The 26,754-nt window shown below is 42.0% G+C and overlaps 1 protein-coding gene across 4 annotated transcripts in view; it reads left to right on the top strand.

Moving 5' to 3' along the window:
- The window catches only part of LOC143021925 (zinc finger MYM-type protein 1-like), a 45,684-nt gene extending 42,099 nt beyond the window's left edge, over window positions 1-3,585 (top strand). For all 4 annotated transcript variants that reach the window (XM_076179791.1, XM_076179792.1, XM_076179789.1 and 1 more), the window contains one exon: window positions 1,456-3,585. In XM_076179791.1, the coding sequence (XP_076035906.1) occupies window positions 1,456-3,572 (2,117 nt within the window). In that variant the 3' untranslated portion in view covers window positions 3,573-3,585. The remainder of the gene's footprint in view (window positions 1-1,455) is intronic.
- Window positions 3,586-26,754: the final 23,169 nt, after the last annotated feature.

The following is a 26,754-nucleotide window of genomic DNA, read 5'->3' as shown; positions in this document are numbered from 1 at the left end:
AGGGTTGTGTATAGATGAGGCTGTGATGCATGAGGGTGAGTGGGTGGGGGATGGGGGGTGAGGAAGTATGTATGAGAAAAAGTTTGATGCAGCCCGAAGGGATTTCTCCCCATCTTCTCCTTTTCTGCATGAGGGGATGGAGAGGGGGGGGTCGCCGAATTTATGAAACGGCCTTGTTGTGGATGTGCTGTGTCTTGCAACACTACTTCTGACCCAGGGCAGTGGACAGGATGCAGGGATGACCCGTCATCCAGGAGGTGCCAAGATAGAAGGGAGGGTGGAGGGGAGTGGAGTATATAGGAAATGGAATGGGTGGGAGTGATTTCTATGCCTTTTTCTTTTTGGCTAGCCTTGGTATATATATAATATATATAAAATCAATATGTAAACAAGTTCCAACATATGGTTATAACCCATGTACATAGTGCAAATATACCTATTATAGTGAAAATGGGCTGTTACAATCCACAGGATTTTGTTCAACTATTTGGACAATCTGACTACTGTGCATTGTCTCAACTCAACAGCGACATAATTTCACTTGCCTCCTGACCTCTGATCTGTACAGCCCTGCTCACCAGTAACAGTGGAGGAAGTTGATATAGACATTGAAATATTAAGCTGGGTTCACATGAGCAACATTTTGTTGTCAGTAGTCACCACAAATAAATAATCAGATATAGAACATACACATCTATATGGCTCCACTCTCACAGGCAACTTTTTTGTGGCAGCCTCAAAAAAGGTACGGTGGTGGTTTGAGCCATTTTTCTGACCACTCAACTGTGGCCAATGATGGAAACCATTAGGCCCCTTTCACATGAGGCAATTGGTGACAACTACTAGTTGCCTCCCATAGTTTTCAACAGAGCCTTCCACATGATGCCACTGCGGTTGCCAAAGCTCACCACTGGCCTTGGTGTTTAAGGGAGTTCTGGTCATGGTGGTCTCTACTTCTTTCCTAAAGATCAAATGATGACTGAAGGACATGTCTCTGGATTACTTCATCAAACTCATCCACAGCAAGCCTAAGCTCTTCAGCTTGGTGATTAAAGCCAAAGGAAACATGACCAAATATTAGGGCGAATGATATGTATGAAAACATAGAGGGAGAAAGCAAAATAACTTGTACACTTTTTCCTTGCTAACTTGTATAGATCCCACAGTTTTTTGCATTGGCTGTACAATATATATATTTTGGTAGATTAGGTAGGCCTAATTTGCCCCTGCCTTTCAATCTTGGTATATAAGCTATGAATTGTATTGGTGTAGTCCATGTGCTGCATACACTTCTTCAGCACTAGGTTCTTTACGTCCTACTAAGGCAGTAAATCTGCCTTCAGCTCAGTTGTTTGGCATATTCTGTTGAATGAGATTTGTGTTTTGAATTTATTATTATTATTATTATTATTTATTTTTAGCACATATTAATTTACAATTTTTTTCCCTTTTCAGATATGGGTAGTGAATATCTTAAAATATTTTCAAACTTAGATGATGAAGAAAAGAGACAAATTATAGAAAATGGTAGACCAACACCAGAACTTATGGAACTAAAACAACAGAAAGGGACAGAAATTATTAGAACATTTCAAACTGCTTGGTACAGCAAGAAAGAGTGGTTGTGTGGCTGTAATGTGACAAAAAGGCTCTTTTGTTTCCCTTGTTTGCTGTTTTCTGTATCTAGTGAAAGTGTGTGGGTAAAAGAAGGATATTGTGATTTGGATAATTTGCCTAATGCTTTAAGTAAACATGAACAATCAGCAGCACATTATGAAAGCCAAATATCATTGAAAACATTTGGATCTGCACAAGTTGATTTGCTCTCAAATAAACAGAAGTCTTTTAGCATTGAACTTCATAATAAAAAGGTTAAAGAAAACAGAGATATATTAAAAAAAATTATTTGTGCTACTTATTTTGTGATTAAACAGGAACTCGCTTTTTGTGGAGATAAACAGAAATCATCATTAAATAGTGGAAACTACATTGAGTTGCTGAACTATACTGCAAAATTTGATGAAAATTTGGCACAGCAATTACAGAATTCGTCATTTTCTAGGCTTTCTAATCGGATACAAAATGACTTGATTGAAGCAGTAGGCACAATGGTAGAAAATCATATTAAAGAAGAAATTGCACAAGCCCCATTCATTGCCATAGAAGTGGATGAAATGACAGATATTTCATGTACAGCTCAGTGTTCAACAATACTGAGGTACATGTTGGACTCTGATATCAAAGAAGTCTTTATAGGATTTGACATTCTTAAGGATAGAACTGTTGGAAGTGTAACAGAGTGTATATTTAGTAATTTAGATAAATACAACTGTGGTGAGAAACTTGTAGCACAGACATATGATGGGGCAGTGATAATGGCATCCCATTTAAATGGTGTTCAACTTAAGGTAAGAGAAAAATCACCAGCAGCTTTATTTACTCACTGTTATGCTCATGAATTAAATGTTGTTTTATCTCAGTCAGCAAAATTCATACCTGAATGTACAAGCTTTTTCATGACCACTGAGGCACTTGCCTCTTTTTTCAATCACTCAACAAAACCAATGCAATTCCTTGATGAGATAGTGAGAAAACTCACTCCAGAGGCAGAACCAGTGAGATGGAGTTCGAACTCGAAACTAATCCAGACTATTTTCCAATACCATGGTCACCTTTGCAAACTCTTCAAAACCATAAACAATAATCCTTTGTTGTCAGATCCAGATACTTTAGTGAGAAGCAGTGGGTTTTATGACTGGCTAACAAAAGACTCCACATATTTTTTTCTGATGGTTTATAATGAAATTTTCATTAAAACTGACACTCTTTTTGATGTTTTACAAACAAAAATTATAGATGTTCCATATTACATAGAAAGGATTAATGGAACAATAAATTTACTTGAGGATCTTCAGAAAAATTTTGAGTATTTGTATGTAAAGTTTGAAGAATATTGCTGGGAAAATAACTTAACTGAATCAAAATCTTGTACAAAAGGTTCAATTAAGAAAGAAAGAATCAGAATATTTGGTATAATTTTGGATAACATACTGGAAAACATAAAAGCAAGATTTAATTTAGAAAATTTCAAGTTCATTTCATTAGTTGATAGAAATAATTTTAAAAAATTTGCTTGCCAAGTTGATAAGGATGCATTTCAAAGTTTAGAAAAGAACTATGGAAATTTTTTTGACATCGTACGACTGAAAGCTGATTTAGCTGGAATTTACAATGCACCAGTGTTTCGAGGTAAATCAGTTAAAGATTTGCTTGATTTTTTATTTGTAAATGAATTGACTCAAACATTTCCAGAAGCTGTGAAGTTGATGCAGTTAGTTTTGACAATTCCTGCTACAACTGTATTGGTAGAGAGATCATTTTCTACTTTGAAAAGAATTGAGAGCTACACTAGGAACAGAAAGACAAATCAAAGACTTTCATCACTTGCTCTAATATCCATTGAAAAGGAAAGACTTAATAAAATGGAGCAAGACCCCACTTTTAATTTCTATGAAAAAGTCACCGATATTTTTGCTACAAAGAAAGAGAGAATGGATTTTTTGTACATGTAGGATAATATAATTAGTATACTATTTTGATATTTCTATCCTTTTATTATACTGACCTCTTTTAATGACATTTTACTCCATGAAGATACCCAACTGCCTGCCTTGAGTAATTTATGATGGCATGTGCCTGTATTACTTGTACCTTCAACCAGAGTAAAAAAAAAAAGATGCTCAGGATGCAGACATTAATAATAAATCCTTCAACATTGTCAATAATGATGGGATAATAAAGGAAATAACACAGTACATCAATATGAAAATTCAGGTTAAAGCACTAGCAACAGACAGTAACATTGTCCCCAACAGAGCCAGGAGAGACGTATGCTTTGTTTGGGGATACTGATCTGCAGTGGCTACCAGAGGGACAGTCTCCTATCAACAAAAAGGTGGAATTCCCAGTTCAGGTTGCCAATTTACTGGTTAACCATGTCTGAGGCTAGGTTCAAGTTCCTTGTCTCGTGCTTATAGTTGGATGGTCCTACATGTATGAAGAGGAGGGCAATTTGTAAGATGTGTATATTGTAAGAGCTGGCAACTGCAAGCCATGCTTGGTAAATCAACTACGAAGCACAGCATCAGTGCACTGCAAGCCTCCCTACTGCAATGAAATAATCAAAATCAAACAACAGCTGACATCTTTTTGTCAACCTAACTGCCAGTCTTCCAGTGATGCTTCCTATTTAATATGGCGCAGTAGTAGTAACCTTCCTATGCTTCCACAATGTCCACCCAAAGATACCCAAGATACACACCCTCGTCAGATAGACACCAGGGGCAAGGAAGCCTTGCACAAATTCAGATGCTCCTGCTATCTCAACAGGGGGCCATAACAGCCCTGCAGCAAAACATGGTGATGACAGAGACATCAACATGCAGGTCTCCTAGTACAATTGGACTGGAAAAATGTGACTTGGACATGATGTCAGCAGACTTCCACTCATGGTGTCACTCCATGGAGGACTGGATCGAGCTCAACACTGTGAGGAACAAAGATGCTGTATACTACATCCACCTTTTGTGTGCCCCAGCACTACAAAATGCACTTAATGCCAGACTCCTCAAGGCTCAGTTAGGTGCCCTCTCTGCAGCAGAGGTCCTGAAGGGCATTGGCAAATTAGTTCTACATGGGGCAAACCAGGCAGTGCAGTGGTTGGAGTTTGTTAGTGCCAGGCAGAGCATGTGGGAGTCAGTGGGCGATTACTTTATCAAGTGCACCCAAATGGTATTAGACTGTGTTTCAGTGCCTGAACTGTGATAGTGATTTAAGTGAATACATGTTAGAGCAAAAATTGGTTGTTGGACTAAGCTAGCCAACTCTAAGACATGAGGTGTTTCAGCACTGTGCTCAATCTAAAGAGGTTGACAGCCTAAGGGCATGCTGTGCAGTGTTTGAGGCAGTACAAAGAGATACTCGTGGTGACCCACTAACCCGCCACCCTGAGGCAGATGGTGTTGACATCATGTGATATCACAAGTATGACATCATTGCCACACCCTGGCCTGGGAAAACCTATCACCACTAATTTGGGAACTACAGAGAACAACACCAGCTTGGCAAGGCTGGATATCCGGCAAAGGGTGCCACGTGTCTTGCCTGTAGAAAGCTGGTCCACTTTCAAGAAATGTCCAGAGGATGGAAAAGGCCTACAAGGAAGGACACAGTGGCCAGTGCCATGGTTGCGACTGCCTAAGTGATGAGCCAGCTATGGATTCAAGTCCTTATCTCTGGGGGGAAGGGCAGTCACAGTCATTACAGATACAGGCATACAGGTTTGTATGGCTGGGTCCACCTTGATCAAGGCTATAGGTCTCACACCCAGGAAGCTGCAAGGGCACACTGGCCTATGAGATCTTGTCCATATCAGTCTGCCCACCCTAGGGGCCACAACCTGCCACTTTAGCATCCCTGGCCACTTTACCCTACAGGATGTGTACTTCATAAGGTCCATGCAGCAGGTCTACCTGTCTCACCACCTACAAGGATCAGGGTCTTCCCACACCTGCCACCCTTGTTGGTGGTGGGCATGGTTAAGGACAGCATCCCTGGCCTGCCACCCAGGTCAACCACCATGCTACTCCCACCACTCAAGGAGAATGTGTCAAGGCTGTGGGCCAGCACTGTAAGTGACACTGCCTACAGCCAGGAGCCCGTGTCTGGATTTAGGACCAGACCACTAAAGCATGGAACAAGTCTGGCACCATTGCAAAAGTCCACCTGTACCACCAGTACACAGTGAGACTGGACGGAAGTTGTCATGTATCACTGCGCAACTATGGAGATTTAATGGAGGCTGCATCACCATGGAACCACCCAAACCCCGGGGACTCGCCTAAGCTACATCCACTTCCCTGGGGAGAGGATGACCTCAGAGACACAAGTAGCAGTTGAAACGACTGGATGACTATGTGACAGTAATTTAAGTGTTATGTCAAGAGTTCTAATGTTTAGTGTTCAAATTTAAGTGTTTACATTATTGGTATTTCTTTGATTTGTCATTTTATTACATGTATTTAATTAAAGATTGTCTGGACATTCAGCTCCTCATGCCCTCTCAATCTTGAGGGGGGAATTGTACATATATATATATATATATATACCAAAGGCTTTTTTCCCCCATATAAGGGAGTTGTAAGATGTGTAAATTGTGAGAGCTGGCAACTGCAAGCCATGCTCAGTAAATCAACTACAAGGTGCAGCATCAGTACGCTGTCGGCCTCCCTAATGTACTGAAGTCATTAAAGTAAAACAATGGCTGACATCTTTTTGTCAACCTAACTGCCAGTCTTTCAGTGACAGTCCCTATCTAACATGAATGAACCTGATGCATCACTTCACAAAGGAACTGACACAGCTGTATAACCAGACAAACAGAAAGGTCACCACTGATAACTGGTTTGCATCAGTGCCTCTAGGGGCAGATCTGCTGAATAACTGCAGCATGACTTCTGTGGGAAACTAATAAGGAGGTACCATCACAGATGTCAGACAAGACAGGTTGGGCCCCAGGTTTAAGTAGCTTCCTGTTCACCAATAAAATTACTCTAGTGTCCTACGTCCCAACAATGATCTGAAATTCCAAGTTGGTGCTTCTGCTATCCAGTATGCACACACAGCCAACCTTGGGGGAAACACAAACTAGAAATAATAGAATTTTACAGCCACACCAAAGGGAATTTACAAATTCGACCAGATGGGTGCCCTCTATAATTGATCATGAAAGACAAAGTGATGGCCCATGTATGCATTCTATAGGATGTTCAATGCCATTATCATCAGGAAGTAGTTATTCTCTACAACTGTAACAGAATGTTAATTCATACATATACCAAAGGCTTTTTTTCCCCTTACAAGGGAGATAGCCAAAAAACAAAGGCATAATATTTATAACATACATTAACTTTTAACTTTTTATAATAACTTTTAACTTCTATTATAACTTTTAACTTTTTATAATAATCTCCAATAAGTTATTGTTCAATTGTTAGGGTAAATACACTGTTATAAAAATTTTGTGTGCTCAAAATTGTATAACTCTTAGAACATTAGTCTATTTGTGGTCATTTTGGAATCTCTTAAAAAAATATGAAAAAAAAAAATAATAATAATGACAATAAAAACCATTCCCACCCATTCCATCCCTAATACACTCCCCTCCACCAACTACCCTCCCTCTTATCTTGGCACCTCCTAGATGATGGGTCATCCCTGCATCTTGTCCACTGCCCTGGGTCAGAAGCAGTGTCGCAAGACACAGCACATCCACAGCAAGGCCACTTCATTAAATCGGTGACCCCCCTCTCCATCCCCTCATGCAGAAAAGAAGATGGGGAGAAATCCCTTCGGGCTGTGTCAAATTTTTCTCACACATACTACCTCACCCCCCATCCCCCCATACCCCCACCCATTCCACCTCATGCATCACAACATCATCCATATACAACCATTCACCCCTATCTTCTGTCCTCTCCTGTCCTTCATCAACAGACATTCCCCTCTTCCCCAAAACCCCTTTCACCCCATCCATCAAGTCTTATCTTAGGATGCCCCCTCATGTTCACTCCCTCCACATCTGCCTTCCATACCTCTTTTACTAGTCTTTCTTCACTCATTCTTTCCATGTGTCCAAACCATCACAATACTCTTTCATCCACCCTATCTCCCAACTCCCTTACCACCCCTATTCTCCTCCTCACCTCCTCATTTCTCACTCTATCCAGCCTAGTAACCCCCATCATACTTATTAGACACCTCATCTCAAACACATTCAAACTCCTTCTCTCTTCCTCTCTTATGTTCCATATTTCTGCCCCATACAGTACTATTGGCACAATCACTCCTTAATACAATCTCCTCTTAGCATCCATTCCCAAATGTCTATTCCTCATTACACTTTTTAATCCACCAAAAAATGATCTGATATTCCCCCACTGTCTCCCCTTAGAACATGTACATCCTTAACTCTTCCTATTATACTCCTATCTACCACTACATAGTCCATTAATGCTTTACCTACCACCCTTCCATGCACCACCCTCTCCAATGTGTACTTACAAAGGATTACAAAGGCGGAGCATGCCAACAGGAGACCTTTTGATCCATATCTAGGTCGGATGCAAAAAAAAAAATATATATATATCATATTAGTAATACAATAATAAATAAAAACTCTAATAATGTAAATAACAAATAAAATACATAAATAAATGCATAGGTATAGTTAAAATGATAAACAAACAGGTAAATAGTAAATAATAAATTAACATATAACTAATAATAAATTAAAATCAGACAGACAAATGATAACAAAACAAAAACAAATAATATAAGATAAATTATAATCATTACAGCATCTTACTTAAATATTTATCTAAATGATTCTTAAAGCTTTGAACTAAACTACATTGCACTACCTGTGCAGGAAGTTTATTCCATTCATTAACCACACGGTTGGCAAAGTTGTTTCTACCTACTTCCATATTGAATCTATTTCCGGACAGTTTGAGACCATTGTTTCTTGTCTGATTCTCATTCAATGTGAAAATTTTGTCACTTTTGATGTTGTCAATTCCCTTTAAAATCTTAAAGACCTGTATCAAGTCACCTCTGAGTCTACGCTTTTTTAGGGAAAACAGATTCATGTGCTTTAGTCGATTTTCGTATGATTTATTTTTGATATTTGGAATCAGTTTTGTGGCTCGCCGTTGTACTTTTTCCAGTCTGTCAATGTCTTTAATGAGATTCGGTGACCATACGGAAACAGCATATTCCAAATGTGGACGAACTAACGATTTATATAGCTTGTTAATGAGTGATGGACTTTTGAAATCAAAAGATCGCGCAATCATTCCCAGAATCTTATTTGCTTTCTCAGAGGCTGAAATACATTGCTTGGATGATTTGAGGTCGTTACTGATAATTACGCCGAGATCTTTTTCACTATCCACTTTTGTTAACGAATTTCCAAATAACTTGTAATCGTACTTACTGTTATTTTTACCTATGTGCATTACCTTGCATTTACTTGTGTTATATTTCATTAGCCACTTTTCAGACCATTGCTGTAATTTATCTAAATCTTCTTGAATATCTAATTGGTTTGAGTGATCATTTGCCACTCCGCACACTCCGAAACACTGTATTTGCTATCATCAACTCTCTAGACATGTCACCAACTCTCCACTACGATTCTTTCCTGGAACTTCACATTTCCCAACCACTCCATCAATTGGTTCATTTCCTACCCTAGCATTAAGGTCTCCCAATACTACTACATTGATGTTCCTCCATAATCCCTCTATGCACTTGTTTAAATCCATCCAAAAAGCCTCCCTATCTACACTCTTCTCACTACCAGGCCCATATGCACTCACAAAAACCCACATCTCCTTTCCCAGTTTCACCTTCATCCACATTAGCCTTGAAGAAACCTCCTTCCACTCCACTACACATTTACCTATCTCTTCACTTACTAGTATAACCACCCCTTCTCTCCCTCGCCCTCTCTTCACTCTTGAGAACCTCCCAACTACACTCCCAAACTCACACTCGCCCTTCCCTCTCAACTTAGTTTCACTCAAAGCCAGCACATCCATCTTTCTTCTCACAAACATACTATCTCTTCCCTTTTACTCTCATCTGTACCACATCCACACACATTAAAAGACCCAAACCTCAGGGTGCTGGTTGGAAAACTCCTAGACCCTCTTATGCCTTTACTTTTTTAGGAATGTCCCCTGTGGGGCTACAGGGAGAAGGATGCTTGGTCCCAATCCCCATCCCATTTTTCTCGCCTCCTACAATCCAAGTGGGAATACTTGGTGGCAGCATTCTTTTTCCCCACAGGGTAGGCGAAAGAAGGAAATGAAATTCAGAGAAATTGTACAGGACAGCAACAAGGGGTTGGGGGACAGCATAACGGAGGGACAGTAGCAATATAATGAAAGTTTCATAATTTCTCTGGCAATAGTATCAGCATGAGCAATTAATGGCAAATAGGAATCGGTATTAGCATTAGCATCAGCATCAGCAAAACAAATGAATCAGCACACCCCTAATATATATATACACATATATATATGTATGTATGTATATTATGGTGGGTTAATCAAAGTCACAACACGATTATATATTATTTGGACAAGAGCACGGTATGAGCATGTAGGCCTACCCTTAACCAAAGCAAGAGCAAGGCTGCCTTTACATAGCGTCCCACACTTAAACAGGTGGGAATGTCAATCCATTGGCAGGGAATACAAACCCACCAGAATGGTTTTATACATTGGTACATATTTATATAAGATCACAATTATAATACACAATCCCTCTACATGGTTCAGCCACCACCTCTTAGTGTCCTCACTGAGGAAACAACATTCATAGCAGGGAGCAGACAAACACAATGGCACGTAGAATATAGCAATAGACAAAGAACATACATACTGTATACACTAAACACAACCACATACTGGGACATAGTGTACAAAGACATATAAGATTATATTATACAATAGATACAACCACATACTGGTGCCAGTAGAGAAAGAGTATGACATAAATTGCCAGATGTCCGGGACATGATACAATACACATAGGAAGTATATAATAAGGTATAGAAAATGGAAAAATAATAACCATACATTTGGCAGACAATTACAGAAGAGCTCTTGAAAAAGATAGGTCAAATCCCCCTCAGTTATGGAAAGCATAACTGAGGTTGCACATAGTTATTTACATAGTTTACAACCTTAATAGGTAGTGGGTACAAGAGAAAAGGTTGCACAGCAATATATATGTACACAATTGTCTCACTTGACGATCAAGGCAATGTCCCTTTTGAATGTATATGATACGAGTGATGAACAGTGGGTGACACAGTGGGAACATTGGGCCTTGGGGGAGGCTAAGTAAATGCAGGTATGGGTACCTGTGTTTTAAGCCTATCAGAATGCAAAACCTAAATCCCTGAGATGGGACAAAAACCATGAACTTATTGGGATAAAGCCTCTGTATCACCAGAAAGGACCAGTAAATTTGTTGTTTAGCTTAGACTGTCACTCAGGCATTTGTTTAAATACATGATCACCCACTTGGATGGAAACAGGGGTAGCCTTACTATGTTGTTTCTGTATCTTGTTTGATCTAGACTACTGAAGTTTCCTCTTGACAGAATTGTAAATGGTATGCAATGTATGACAATGAAGTTGACTCTTCAGAATTGTAGAGAAGCTGAATAGGACTATCCAAAAGATCATATGGAAGCCTTTTCTCAGAACCATAAATGACATGATGAGGTGTCTTTCCCATTGCTACATTGATAGTGCTATTAATGCAGGCTCTGACATGGGGTAGCCAGTCTTCCCAAGTTCCTGCAGATCCCTAGCAGCGTGCATTAGGATGTCAAGTATTTTCCTATTTGCTCCACCAGACCATTAGAGGAGGGATGATAAGCAGTTACAAAAGTCTGGGTGATGTATTGTTTGCAAATGTTGGCTATGACATTCTTAAACTCAGTCCCATTGTTGCTAAGCAACACTGAAGGAGTAGTGTAAGGACAGAAAACATGAGAAACTAGAGCGTGAGCAACAACTGGAGCAGATTTATTACGCAAGGAAGCCAATATTACAAAACAGCTGAAGTGATCAACACATACAAGAATGTACACTGACCCTTGAATGCTATGGAGCAATTGCAAGAGATCAATGGTGACAGTGTCAAAAGGGCAAGGAGTAGGATACTCTAGAATAGGAGCAGTGTGAGTAGAACCTTTGTTCTGAGCACAAGACTTACACTGGGCTACATGAGTGGCAATGTCTAAATGCATTCTAGGCCAATAATATTTCTTGCGAGCCATAGCCAAAGTTTTGTCATGACTTGGGTGACCAGCTTGAGGGTAATCATGAGCAAAAGTTCCATGAGACTGTCTCTTAGCTCAGAAAAATCAGCGTTACATATATTGCATACTGAGAGGCTAAATGAGCTGTGCCATTTGTGTGTGTAGATGATTGAATAGAAGCTGCTATGATAGGTGAATCCTGGACAGTGTCAACATCAGTGACATCAAAAGAACCTAAGTGAATACCAGAAGAGAGTATGATGGGAGCACCAATAACATTTAGCATGGCTGTGGTAACATGGTCCTAACAAACAGTGGAAAGAGAACCCTACAATGCAAGATGTCTAACATGAACAGTCAGGTTGAGATAAGACATCAGAACCAATTGGAGCATCTGAAATGAACACCAGGACTGGAAATGCACTAGGACTAATATAGTGCTCACCTACAACAACAACAGCACAAGAAAGTACTGGAGATCCTAAAAGTTTTGAACCCATGGAAGATGACTGCCTGGTCAGACCATGCACAGAAGGTGAGCTATGTATAGAAACTGGCCTGTCTATTGCAGGAATGATGTTGTTGTTGAAAGTAACCATAAAGTGCTGAGGAGATATATCTATGGCATGAGTTGCTAAAGTATCAAAGCCTAAGAGACGACCACACTGAAGTATGAAATCAGAAAGTACCACAAAGTTAACATGAAACACTTTGGCATGGGAAGAATACCCTAAGGGAATGCAAATAGATCCAAGAATAGACAAGGGAGAGCCTTGTACGGCTTGCAAAGCACTACAAGAAGGTAACAGTGGTATGTTGTACAAATCCTTGAGAACAGAATATGCCCTTTTGCCCATAGGCTACATGCCCCAGTGTCTACTGTTACAGTGATAGGTGTCTGGTCCATATAACACTGAAAGGTAAGGAGTTGGGAAGAGACAGCAGCCACTAAAGGGACGATCTTGAACTGGTCACTGTTAGTCAGTCTTTGGGATTTTGATATGGGTGCTTGTGAAAATGGGACTGGGTATGTTTGGGGATTGAACGATTTCTGCTCTAAGCTTCGAAATCTTGGAACACTGATCAGAAGAATGGCTACACTGTCCATGGACATGAAAGTAGCTAGATTGAGGCTAAAATGACATTCTTGAAAAGTCGTGTGATGCTAGATGAGGAATTAGTGGAATGTCTATGTACAGAAGTCTGCTTAGCCTTTCACTCATGATGCTTATGAAGGAAACAAAACACTAGAATGACCTATTTTGTTAAAATATGTGCAAGTACAGTAGATATAGATAGGACAGAGTGCTCTGCATAGGTGTCAAAGACAGAGGAGGTGGAATGCTCAGTGTAGGTGTTGAAGACAGAGGTGGTGGAGGAGTGCTCTGTGTAGGTGTCAAAGGCGAGAATCAGACTAGAAACAATGGTCTCAAACTGTCCGGAAATAGATTCAATTTGGAAGTAGGTAGAAACAACTTTGCCAACCGTGTAGTTAATGAATGGAATAAACTTCCTGCACAGGTAGTGCAATGTAGTTCAGTTCGAAGCTTTAAGAATCATTTAGATAAACACCTAAGCAAGATGCTGTAATGATTATGATTTATTTCATATTGTTTTTGTTTTATTATCATTTGTCTGTTTGATTTTCATTTATTATTAGTTATATGTCAATTTATTATTATTTACTATTTACCTGTTTGTTTATTATTTCACTATACCTATGCATTTATTTATGTATATTATTCGTTATTTACATTATTATAGTTTTTATTTATCATTTTATTATTATTATGATTTTTTTTCGCATCCAACCTAGATATGGACCAAAAGGTCTCCTGTCGGCATGCTCCGCCTTTGTAATCCTTTGGTGGAGGAGTAGGAACCTCCTTAGACTACTGTGAATAACTGGGTAGTACAGGAGCTAGCAAGGCAATATGAGGCAATTCTTTTAACTTTCTAGAAAGCTTTGTTGCAAAGGTTAGTAAAGACTAATTTGTCTTATAACTAAGAGGAGAAGCAATCTTTCATTCAGAAGGAGCAAGGAACAAAATATAGAATAAATACTCTAAAACAAGTTAAGAGTCTATCTAGAGTGATGGAATTATTTTCTGTCCAATGTGAATGTATCAAAGAATCTAATGCTTCAGAGGCCATTACACTGGCTCTAACCTGAGCACATATACAATTTTCAGTACCCATAGAAGAAGAGAGTACATCAGCTAACCTGTAGCACCAAAGACAATTATCACCTACCAGGTTTGCATCAAACATTTTAAGAAAATTCGCCTTGAAGATGGTGCAATTGTAGTTTAAAGCTCTAGGGTTGATGCATGACGCTGACATCTCAGAGGCTAGTGAGTTGGGAACAAGTTGTGATCTAACAAAATATATTTTTCGGACCCTGTAATGACATTAGTGTTGATACTATTCTCACATTGTTGAATAAATGCAGATGCTGAATAATTAGGATCCTCACCAGAAAATCTTACAACTTAGGGGTCCTGGTGCAACAGAATAATAGTGGGAGCCATAGCTGAGGTTGCCATGGTTTCTCCATATAAACATTAAGAAACTTTGTCACTAGACATAATGAGATGATCACTGACAACTATAGGGGCCGGTATTGTTCGACCGCTTCTGAACAACATGCATGTAAAAATAGAAAAACATACAGATCAATAATTACACATAAATGCTGGCGTCGTCTGGTTGCAGAGGGATATTTGCGTCTTGAAGGAATATCTTTGGAAAGCAGGATAGGAGACCACTGAATGCAGTATGGCACTCATCCTCACAGTGATTAGCTGTCAATCAACAGTTACGCAGGTGATCCTGGCTCACACGCATCTACAAAAAATGGAAATATGAGGATTTACATAAAAAGGACGCTATTGTTTAAGTGAAATTAGTCTATTTTAGCATATGAGGACTGATAATAATGTGATAACATAAAGGGGTGACCATATTAAACATTGAAGGTAATATATATAATATATATATATATATATATATATATATAGATATATATATATATATATATATATATATATATATATATATGATGGTGGAAAAAGAAGTCACGGGTCTAGTTCCGAGTTTCTGAGTTTATTCCTGACCGGTTTCGCTCTATGCTTCTTCAGAGAAGTGTGAGTTTATTCCTGACCGGTTTAGCACTATGCTTTTTCAGAAGCATTCCTCTGAAGAAGCATAGAGCGAAACCTGTCATGAATAAACTTAGTAACTCGGATCTAGACCCGTGACTTCTTTTTCCACCTTCAACACCTTGTCATAATGTAACAACATATATATATATATGTATATATACATATGTATATATATATATATATATATATATATATATATATATATAAAGTAATGTCGTAACACATTCGTAAAGATTCAACAAAAACCCACTGTGTTGGATAAGAAGAAATGAAATAAATTAATTCCATATATTTCGATCACGGACTGATCGTTGGTGAAGGCGGGTGACCTGCCCCGCAAAGCACTAGACGGTACCTGAGTCCTACCCTTGTCCCTTATTTTTATTGTATATAAGACATGCCTTTTGCTCTACCTTTCTGTATTCCACTGAAGAGGATCACAATCCGTAATCGAAATATATGGAATTCATTTATTTCATTTCTTATCCAACACAGTGGGTTTTTGTTGAATACATATATATATACACATATATATACATATATATAAATATATATATATATATATTATATATGTATATATACAGGTTTCCCTCTCTATTTGATGGTTTGATATCCAATATTTCGTTTATACGATCCTTTTGAATTGATACCACTAGCTTGTTTTTCGATGAAGGCACTCGATTATACGATCACCAAACCGTAGACAAACTCACCGCGATCGCAGCGCCATCCATGCTCCATCGGCCACCCATCGAAACTCGTTCTCGTTCTTTCCTCAGTTGTGTTTACTCCCTCGGCCCGTGTTTCAGTGTCTGTGCTTTGTGTTACTATTACACATTCACTCTTGGTTTTACGAGAGTAATACATAACGTGATGGCTTCCAAGCGGCCTGCAACAACTATTACTTGTGATATAAAGCACAAAAGAGCAAGGAAAAGTTTATCGTTGGGGAAAAAAACTTGAAATTGTTAACCACCATGAGGGAGGTGAAGAGGGCTAACTCCATCGCCAGAATCATGAAGGTGACTGCTTCTTCCCGCACTGTCAGAATTCCAGCACGTGCTACTAATTAAGGCGTCCATGCTTGCTGACTTGATGACCGTTATCTGCTGTAATTCTGCAGATATGTTGTCAGGAAACTGCCAACTTAACCGCCTACTCCAAACCCACATCCTTCCACTCAGCTAGTTCTGCCAGCATCTGCAGTTCATTAGCAAATACGCCAACTTGCTCGCCTGCCCATCGTAATTTGAGTAACTCGCGAAAGCCTCTTTCAGCCTGGCGTGTATTTTCGCCTTGTCCTTTTGATCGGTCTTCCACATTTCAAGGTAAATTGCTAATGCATCGATTTCCAAATTAAGCGCTATAAAACTCGACACATTCCTGACATTAGTCAATTCAGCTACCAACTCGGCTTTCTTTAGCCATGTCACCACATCTCCATTCCCGCCGAAAGGCTTGATGCCTATAGATCCAACCCGAAGGGATTCTTCGCTGGCACTCACAGCCTCCGCCATGATGTAGGGTACACGCCTAGATAGCTTTTCGTCTGAAAATGAATAAATAAATAATGATAATAATTATGATAAAAATAATCACCCAATGTTGGGCGTCACTCTCTCCTTCACGTCGGTGCGGCCGCTGACTTTCACTCTTATTTCCATCAACTAATTCCTACTCTACCTAATCACGAAACGCCTCATCCTACTCTTTGTCACACATCCTTCCGGACACCCACTGCACCTGATCAAAGCACTGCCGCCCTGACCCCCCCCCCAAAAAAAAAAAAAAAAAAAAAATCGTCACCTGGTGACAGTCCGCCTCTGTCGCGCGGGTCAGGGGTGCCAATGTTCTCTCTCCTCATCGCACACATTCTGAACATTCGTCCACATTTCTGTTCAGTTTTCATTTTCTAACGATTTCCATTTTACTGCACTGAATTCTGCGTAAAAAATATCCCAACTTATGTCTTTGTTAAAAAGTTCAGGTATTTAAAATTATTTTCCTCATTTTTCCCACTTCTGCGCTGCCAACCATTTCATTGGCAGTGTATGTTTTCACTTCAATAAAATTGTGATCATATAGTTCCACATTATTTACAAAGACAAGCTCCATGGTACTGTGTTTCACAAAGAGAATATTCTCCTTATTGTTTAAGTCAGATTTACTTGTATAAAAATGACAGTTGCCGACAAGTCTGTCGAAATAAACACCACGTGAGCACGGAGCCTTGATTGGTAAGACGTTTCGCTTGTTACATCTTGTTCAAATTACTGACAGTGGTACTGGGTTTTAGGGGCGACCATGGTGTAATCGGTAAGCACCCTTACACGGACAGTGAGAGGTCTTGGGTTCAATTCCCAGGCTGTGCCAGCTTTCCAAAGACATTCCCTATCCAACATGGCACAGTGAGTAGGATCCTGAAGTGGTGCACATTCCCGGACTGACAGAGGGCAAAGGAAAGGAGATGTGCAAGTAGTCACTAGAGGCGTCTGTGGTGTAGTCGGTAAGCATGTCTGTCCGGACAGTGGAAGATCCCACGTTCAATCCCCGGGCAGTGACAGCTTTTCAGTGACGCTCCCTATCCAACACTAACCTGTTTGTATTACAGTGCTAATGTGGCCTAACATATTTGTGTATTACATTATTTACTTATCTATGTTTTGTGTGCCAAGGTGGAAACTGTAAATTATATCATCCTGATTGTGCCTAGGTGGTCTAACTATTGGGTATATTGCATCAACCCATTCTATTTGTTAGTGCCAAGGTTGCCTAATCTAATGAGTGTATCACATCAGCCCAGTCATCAGACCACTTTGTGTCAAAGTGGCCTAACAATTTATTACATTACATCAACGAGGAGGTGAGGAGAGCTGAGGTGAAAAAGGAGATAGCAAACAGGGCTGATGAAGGTATTGGGATAATTTGGACACAGAAAGAACGAATGAAGAAATATTAGTGAGAGGTGTGAAAGGCAGAGGCAGGGGAAGTGAACTTGAGGGGACGACCGAGGATGAGATGGATAGATGGGGTGAAAGGGGTGCTGAGCAAGAGGGGAATGTCTGTTGAGGAAAGAGAGAGAGAGAGAGAAGGCAAGAGATATGGATGAGCGGATAATGGCTGTGTATTGAGGGGTTTCATGTGACGTCACAGGTTACGTGCCAACTGTATGGTCGGTCATATTGTTTAGCGCAAGCTACAAACACAGGGATAGAGTTCGAGTTTATCAGAATTTTCTTTATATAGTTGTTGACTGCAGTATAAAACAGAAGTCTCCACACCGCTCATTTTATCGTTTCTCTGCTGAGACTGAGAGAAGGGAGAGATGAAATACAGCTGTGAAGAGGGAAGGCTGGAAGTCAACTCGCCACTCCAGACTGCAGTGTCCATTTCATATCAGGTTGGTATCTTATTTCTAAGGTGACATTGGTTTGTCAAAAATAAACATTATTTAACAGTTACTTAAAATCATATACTTCCGAAAATGGACTTACGATAAGTCATATTAGAAGGAACCTGGATTACACACCCTATATTTTGTTGGCAATTCTTATGATACTGTTTGAAATGTCATGAAATTTTGTGTACTTTATTTACTATTGTTTCATGTTTAGCCGTTGGAGGGATAGCTATCAATATCAAATGAACTGCTTGTGAATGAATATCAAATGAACTGCATGTGCCCAGAGATGGTTGGATTGTACTAATACATGTATTTATCAAGCCTACATAATGCTATTTCTCACTTGACGCTCAATTGAGGTGAAGTTAGTTTAGATTATTTATGCTACATTTGGCCAAGTTGCGTTAGATTATGTTACATTACGATATTCAAGTACACTGGTCTACATTTGCTAATCTTTGAGTCTTAATACTGTGCAAACTTTACTATTTTAACCAGAATATTCAATTGCTAATGCACTATAATAGTTTATTGTGTGTGTGTGTGTGGGGGGGGGGGGTCTGGTGGCACTCCCAGCTCGGATTCTTGCAGTCTGACAAGATTGCGGTGGTCCAGAAGTACAACCCCAAGGTCTTAGAGATAAATTATTTAGATGGTTAGGCCAGGCAAGGATACGTAATTTCCTGCAATGAACTATCTCTCCTGTTTATACTTTTACTAAATATTGTTTGTTGCCAGGCTATCACTCTGTTACAATGATAAGGTTATTGAACAAATAATATGGTGGTGTGTCCCACTTTAATGCTTGGTGAGCGCAATACAATCTTCACAATCCTCTCGATCCTATTTTTCTATAAATTGGTCAATACTTCCCTATGCGGTACCCCTGAAACTCCAGTTTCGCACCCATGCGCCTCTCATTTTCTTATTTTTATTAACTAAAGCCACTGCACCTGGGATGGTTTGTGTACAGAACAAAATACCTACGTGAACCAATTCCCATGCCTTGTCAGTGCATGCCTGGGTATGGTACATCCCTTTTCTACACCTAACAACCTGGTTTTACTAGCATCCTGTTACCTCTCGCTATACTTCTTCCATTATCTGGTGACCCATAGGATGTGGCCGGCAAAACCAGCAGCGTTGCCACGTCTAAACCATCTCCAAAGAAAGCGGGGGAGACACCGATTTCTTTATATTTGCATGTATGACCAGTATAATTAAAGAGACTAAGCGGCCCGAAGACCCGCACTCAGCTTCTCTATGTAATTCTCTATGAGTGACCTGCGCACCTGGCCGGAAGCCGGGGCAACGTCGCTTGACCTGAGATACCACATCGTTTAACAAGTATCTTCTTTTCTTTACCTGTTTAACAATTACTTATATCACCTACCATTTAATGAAAAAATCAATATGCATTTAGAATATTCCATCTTAACATACTCGGGGTAGTTGACAGCTTCCGGTATATGCTGAATGTTTTGAATCAGTACGTGACAACACGGCAGACAACACCTTGTGGGTCATTGTTGTGAGCTTGGGTTGTGCACAAAGCCTTGACCTGGCGTTCCCGCCTCGACCATCAGCTGGGCACAGGGACGCGGCGTGGGCACGCCTAAGGCCTACACTTAGCGCATGCGCGGAGGTGAACATTGTCATTGTCTATGAATTATTTTAGTTAGTTAGGAAAGTAGCTAGTTCCATTTATGTTTGCTGAATACTCTTCAGGGGTATTATATTAATCCATGTGTGTCTGTTATAGTGCTAGTGATTACAGAGTGTCCTATGTATATGTCTTATGTCGTCGTATGGCGACGTCTGGCACCCTGTTCACCTTTGACACCAGTGCCAGGTTGGCTTGGCGTGGGTACCCGGACTTCTCTTTCTACACTTGACCCGATTGGTCATGTCTCACCCATATCCTAAGTATTGTACACTTTAGTCTTAAGTTAATTCTAAGGAATAGGCTTTAGCTAGGTTGTTAGTTGTGATGTAGTACTCTTGTATTAATTAATTATCACTTAATAATTAGGTACTTTTATACATCACGCTTTTATTCAACCCCCCCTCAGTGACAAGTAGAGTTCGTTGTTGTAGTCATATTTACCTAGACTGCAACAAGTGGGGGCCTGTCCGGGATGACGAACCAATACAAATGTGTGCTATACGTATTTAGAACTCCATCGCAAGTGCTTTATTACGTGTTTACGTGCTGTGTTGTGTGCGATTGGAGATATCTCGCGGTAAGCACTAGTTGGTTATTCTTTCTCATTTGAACTCGCATAACGACTTGTCACTGTAGCTAGGTTAGCCTATTGTGTTTAAATTGTGCTTAAGGTTGCCGGGTGAAAAATGGCAGACGTTGAACAATTCTTAACAGCCCCTACATTCACAGCCCTACAAAAACTTAAAAAGACTAAGCTTACGGCTGTTGCTCGGCGCCTCGGATTGGAGGGATACTCCAGCTTGTCAGTACATTCGTTGAGACAGAGGATACATGATCACCTCGTGGAAAATGAATATTATGACGAGCAGGAGAGCGACCCCCCATTTCAGGGAGCCGGGGAGACCCAAGGCCTTTTAGAATTGAAGCTCGAAATTAAAAAACTCGAGTTACAAGTGGAGACTATAAAACAGGGACCGGGGCAGGCTCAAACAAATAACACTCCCACATTTAACATAAACCACTTCCTAGGTAGTGTTCCTAAGTTTGATGAAGATGAACCAGACAGGTTTTTTGCCTGCTTTGAAAGAACGGCTAAAATGAACGAGTGGCCGTACGATAAGTGGACTCAGCTCGTCTATCGGTCATTTACCGGTAAAGCCTTAGATGTCTTCTCCGCTCTCTCCGACGAGCAGGTTAAAGATTATGAGCTGGTCAAGACCACCGTGCTTACGAGCTATCAACTTGTTCCTGAAGCCTATAGACAACAGTTTAGGAAACGGAAAAGAGAAAGCCAAGAAACATACGTCGAATTCTTTCGGCGCAAACACACACTCGTACACAAATGGATAGAGAGCGAGAATGCCAAAACTCCCTCAGAAATAATTGAGTTAATTCTGCTCGAAGACATCCGCACCAACATTCACCCAGACCTACGAGCCCACCTCGACCAGAGAGGTATCCGCACACTAGCTGAGGCAGGCCCAGTGGCGAATCACTTTTGCCTCACTAATCCTAAGGTACATTGCAGACCCCCACCCTCACAACCGCGGGCCAGTCCCCTTCTTCCCATGTCAACACCACAGGCAGCAGGACCTCGGATGACTACAGGATTCCCATCATCTACCTCAGGTAAGCCCGTTGCCCGTGAGACAGGGGGACCCAGCGTTAATACCTTCTGTAAATATTGCAAGCGGTCAGGTCACGAGGTTAGTGACTGTTATAAACTTATAAATAAGAAGCCCTCTCTTGTAGGAACCCCCTCTCTCTCGATCAATGTGGCAGAACAGACGGAAGTTCAGTTGGATCTCCTTTCTCCTATTAATAACCGACCTGTTGCCACCGCTAATTCTCCTCCCACATCATCTCCATTCGAACCATATTGCTCATCTGGTTCCGTAGCTCTCACACAGTTCAGTGAACCCATTCCCCTTAAGATTTTGAGAGACACAGGCTCTGCCTTATCTCTAGTGGCTAAGGATGCTGTCCCCTCCATAGAGACGTGTTATACCGGAAATTGGGTATTAGTGAACGGTTTAACCGGGGGATCACGTTTCCCACTGTGCATGTTATATTTGCGTTCCCCTATCACATCCGGTTATGTCACTTTAGGAGTAGTGGATAGGTTACCTGTAAAAGGCGTATCTCTCTTGATAGGGAATGACCTCGCTGGAGGAGTGATGTTACCTAATGCCGTGGTTTCATCACGTCCCTCTGTTGAGAACAATACCAGCCAGTTAGAACAGGAAATTCCTGGGCTATTTCCTGCCAGTCACTCGCAGCATGAGCCAAAGGGAAGGTGCCGAAAGTAGTGAGCTTGTCAGTGGAGGACTTGATGATGTAGATCCTTCCTTGCCTTGTGAAGAGTCGGAAGTAGACTCCAGTCAAGTAGACCTCCCTGAGATTGGTTTAGGAGAGTTTTTTGAAGATCCCTCACCGTCAGAGAAAACTAAGAGTAGCTCTGATGATGATAGTGTCATGGCCCTGGCTAGTTTTAGTTCTTCGCCAGTCACTAGGAGTAAGCTCATACAGCTCCAGGCAGAGGATCCTAAACTAGCCAGCTTCCGTAGTAGGGCGGTTAGTGAGTCAGAAGCTGAACGAGAGGCCAGCTGCTACTACACCAGCTCAGGTGTATTGCTGCGGAAATTTCGTTCACCCGTCTCACCTGCCAACCACCCATGGACAGTTCACCATCAGATTGTAGTTCCCCGCCCCCTACGCCAGGATATTCTTAGTATCGCCCATGATGGCGTAGGCGGGCATTTAGGAGTCAGAAAGACCTACGCCAAAATTTTGTCTCATTTTTACTGGCCCAAGCTAAAGAGAGACGTCAGTACATATTGCCGTACATGCCGTCCCTGTCAGGTAGCTGGGAAACCTAATCCCACGGTTAAACCGTACCCACTACAGCCCATACCCGTAGTCAAAGAGCCCTTCAGTAAAATAGTAATCGATTGCGTGGGACCTTTGCCCAAGACCCCCCGTGGTTTTCAGTTCTTGTTCACGATTGTAGATTGTGCGACACGCTATCCTGAAGCCATTCCCTTGCGCCGCATCACGGCGAAGAATGTAGTTCGAGCCCTGATTCATTTCTTTACCCAAGTGGGCCTTCCAACAGTGGTGCAGTCGGACCAGGGATCCAACTTTACCTCCCGCTTGTTCAATCAGGTGATGGAAAGCCTGGGTGTCAGGCAGTCGAGGTCCTCGGCCTATCACCCCCAGTCACAGGGAGTAGTTGAGAGATTTCATCAAACTCTCAAACGAGTCCTACGGACTTTCTGCATCGAGACTGGGCGGGATTGGGACGAGGGAGTAGATCTTCTTTTGTTTGCAATACGCGACAGCGTGCAAGAATCGCTAGGTTATTCCCCCTTCCAATTAATATACGGTCATGAAGTACGGGGACCTCTTAAGGTACTGAAGGAGAGCTGGATCTCTAACGAGGCAGAGACCCCGTTGGCCTCCTATGTACCTAAGTTTAGGGAGAAGTTACAACTTGCTTGTCTTGCTCATTCAAATTTAGATTGTGCGCAGACAAAGATGAAACAACAGTTTGATAGGTCTCATAGAGCTGAAGACAGATATTTCGAGGTAGGGGACCAAGTTTTAGCCCTTTTGCCCTTAAATAATCTCCCTTTACAGTCTAAGTATAGTGGACCATATGTAGTCTTAGAGCGTCAAGGGCAGGCCAACTACGTGATACACACCCCAGATAGGCGAAAGAAAAGGCGCCTAGTGCATGTGAACCTCCTCAAGCCTTTCCACGATCGTGATGAGGCTGAGTGCAATAGGGCGGAGCCCGTGTGTATGGTAGTGCCGGAAGAGAGTGATGCGAGTGATGAGTGCTTCTCGGTAACACACAGTGCGACAGGGCCTAAACTGGATAACTCGACTATCGTGCGAAACCTGAGTGATAAACTGGAACATCTCTCTGGTGCTCAAGTGGAGGACATCAAATCCTTGCTGACGGAGTTCGAAGACGTCCTGTTCGACGCTGGAACACGACGTGGATACCGAGGGGGCTCTTCCAATCCGCCAACGCCCCTACCGCCTGAACGCCTTCAAGAGGGAGTACCTTAGGGCCGAGGTGCAGCGTCTCCAGGAGCTAGGTATCGTGGAACCCAGCCACAGCCCTTGGGCCTCCCCAGTGGTCCTGGTGCCCAAACCCGACGGCTCGATGCGTCTGTGCGTCGACTATCGCCGCGTCAACGCCGTGACGAAAGCTGATGGGTATCCCCTGCCGAGGATTGATGACGTCATCGACGATGTGGGTGCAGCGCGGTGGGTGACGAAGTTGGACCTGCTACAAGGCTACTACCAGGTTCGACTAACGGAGCGCTCGAGAGCCATCTCCGCTTTCGTCACGCCGGAGGGACTGTATCAGTTCACGGTCCTCCCCTTCGGCCTTAGGAACGCCCCTTCCACTTTCCAACGCCTGATGAACTTCATCACGACCGGGTTGGAGGGCGTCCGCTGCTACCTTGACGACATCGTTGTCTTCGGAGATACCTGGGGGGAGCACCTGGACCGGTTGAAGACCCTATTCGCTGTGCTGGCGGCCAACAGCCTGACGGTGAACCTCGCCAAGAGTTCGGCCATGCTCAAATCACCTTCCTCGGACATGTGGTAGGGCGGAACGAGGTCCGGCCTGTCGCCGCCAAGATCGCAGCCATCCAACAGTATCCTGTGCCAACGGACAAGAAGGCTGTGATGCGTCTCCTCGGCCTGGCGGGTTATTATAGACGGTTCTGCCCAAAATTCTCAACCGTTGTAGCCCCGATGACCGACCTCCTGGGAGGCAAGAAGGTTTTCAAGTGGACCCCCGAGTGCCAACAAGCCTTCGAGAGCCTCAAGACCCTGATGTCTGGAGCGCCCGTATTGCGCGCACCTGACTTGCAAGCGCCCTTCACTTTGCACACCGATGCCAGCGACGTCGCAGGAGGGGCCGTGCTGCTACAGGAAGGCGAGGAAGGAGCAGTACAACCCGTCGCCTACTACTCCAAGAAATTCAACACCAGAGGAACTATGCCACCGTGGAAAAGGAGGCGTTATCCTTGTTAATGGCCCTCGAACACTTTCGCGTGTATCTCGGGAGCACTCTACATCCGATACAGGTGTTGACAGACCATAATCCGCTTACGTTCGTAGAGCGGATGAGACATAAAAACCAGCGCCTGCTGAGGTGGGCGTTGGCTATTCAACCGTTTAATCTAACAATAAGGCACATACCCGGAAAATTAAACCTTTTAGCAGACTCACTCTCACGAGCTCCAGCCCTATAAGTGAACTGTTTGTGTTTATTTCTCATGTATTTTGTTTATATTCACCTTGTGTCATGTGCCATGTATACTGTGCATTTACTGTGTATGTTTATTTTTGTGGATTGCTTATGTTGCCCATGTGCCCATTTTATGTGTATTGTTCATGTTCGCCTCCCGTTCGGGAGACTCACATTCTTTTTGGGGGGAGGTGTTGTGAGCTTGGGTTGTGCACAAAGCCTTGACCTGGCGTTCCCGCCTCGACCATCAGCTGGGCACAGGGACGCGGCGTGGGCACGCCTAAGGCCTACACTTAGCGCATGCGCGGAGGTGAACATTGTCATTGTCTATGCATTATTTTAGTTAGTTAGGAAAGTAGCTAGTTCCATTTATGTTTGCTGAATACTCTTCAGGGGTATTATATTAATCCATGTGTGTCTGTTATAGTGCTAGTGATTACAGAGTGTCCTATGTATATGTCTTATGTCGCCGTATGGCGACGTCTGGCACCCTGTTCACCTTTGACACCAGTGCCAGGTTGGCTTGGCGTGGGTACCCGGACTTCTCTTTCTACACTTGACCCGATTGGTCATGTCTCACCCATATCCTAAGTATTGTACACTTTAGTCTTAAGTTAATTCTAAGGAATGGGCTTTAGCTAGGTTGTTAGTTGTGATGTAGTACTCTTGTATTAATTAATTATCACTTAATAATTAGGTATTTTTATACATCACGCTTTTATTCAACCCCCCCCTCAGTGACAAGTAGAGTTCGTTGTTGTAGTCATATTTACCTAGACTGCAACAGTCATGAGATAATGGAAATAGTATAGTCTCAGTCACGATGAAGCACTTGTTATTGTTAAACTGACCACTATGTTAAGCTAGCCATTCAATATGGAAGACTAATAAGTCACGTGATAAGGCCACGTGGATGAAACCCCTCAATAGATGATAGTATAATGCAAGGAAGGAAGGGGATGGGGCGTAGAGAGTGGTTATATATGAATTATATTTTGATGCAGCTAGAAAGGATTTCTCCCTGCCTTCTCTCTCTCTCTCTTTCTGCATGAGGGGACGGAGAGGGGGTCACCAACTAAGTGAAGCAGCCTTGTTGTGGATGTGTTGTGTTCTGCTGCATTGCTTCTGATCCACGGCAGTGGGCGGGAGACAGGGATCACCCGTCATCCATGAAGAACTAAGATGCGAGGGAGGAAAGGGTGGATGGGAGTGTGTACTTACCTTTTGACTTGGCTACCTTCCTTGTAAGTGTGGGAAGCCCTTGGTATATAAATAGACATCAACCTAGCAAGTGGGTCTACCCCACATCTATCATAACTCTCACTTCCTTCCATTTCACTCTTT

This window comes from Oratosquilla oratoria, chromosome 43 (assembly GCF_046742065.1).
Source record: "Oratosquilla oratoria isolate Oo_2021 chromosome 43, ASM4674206v1, whole genome shotgun sequence".
Classification (NCBI taxonomy): Eukaryota; Metazoa; Arthropoda; class Malacostraca; order Stomatopoda; family Squillidae; genus Oratosquilla; species Oratosquilla oratoria.
This window is presented reverse-complemented; position numbering and strand designations above follow the sequence as displayed.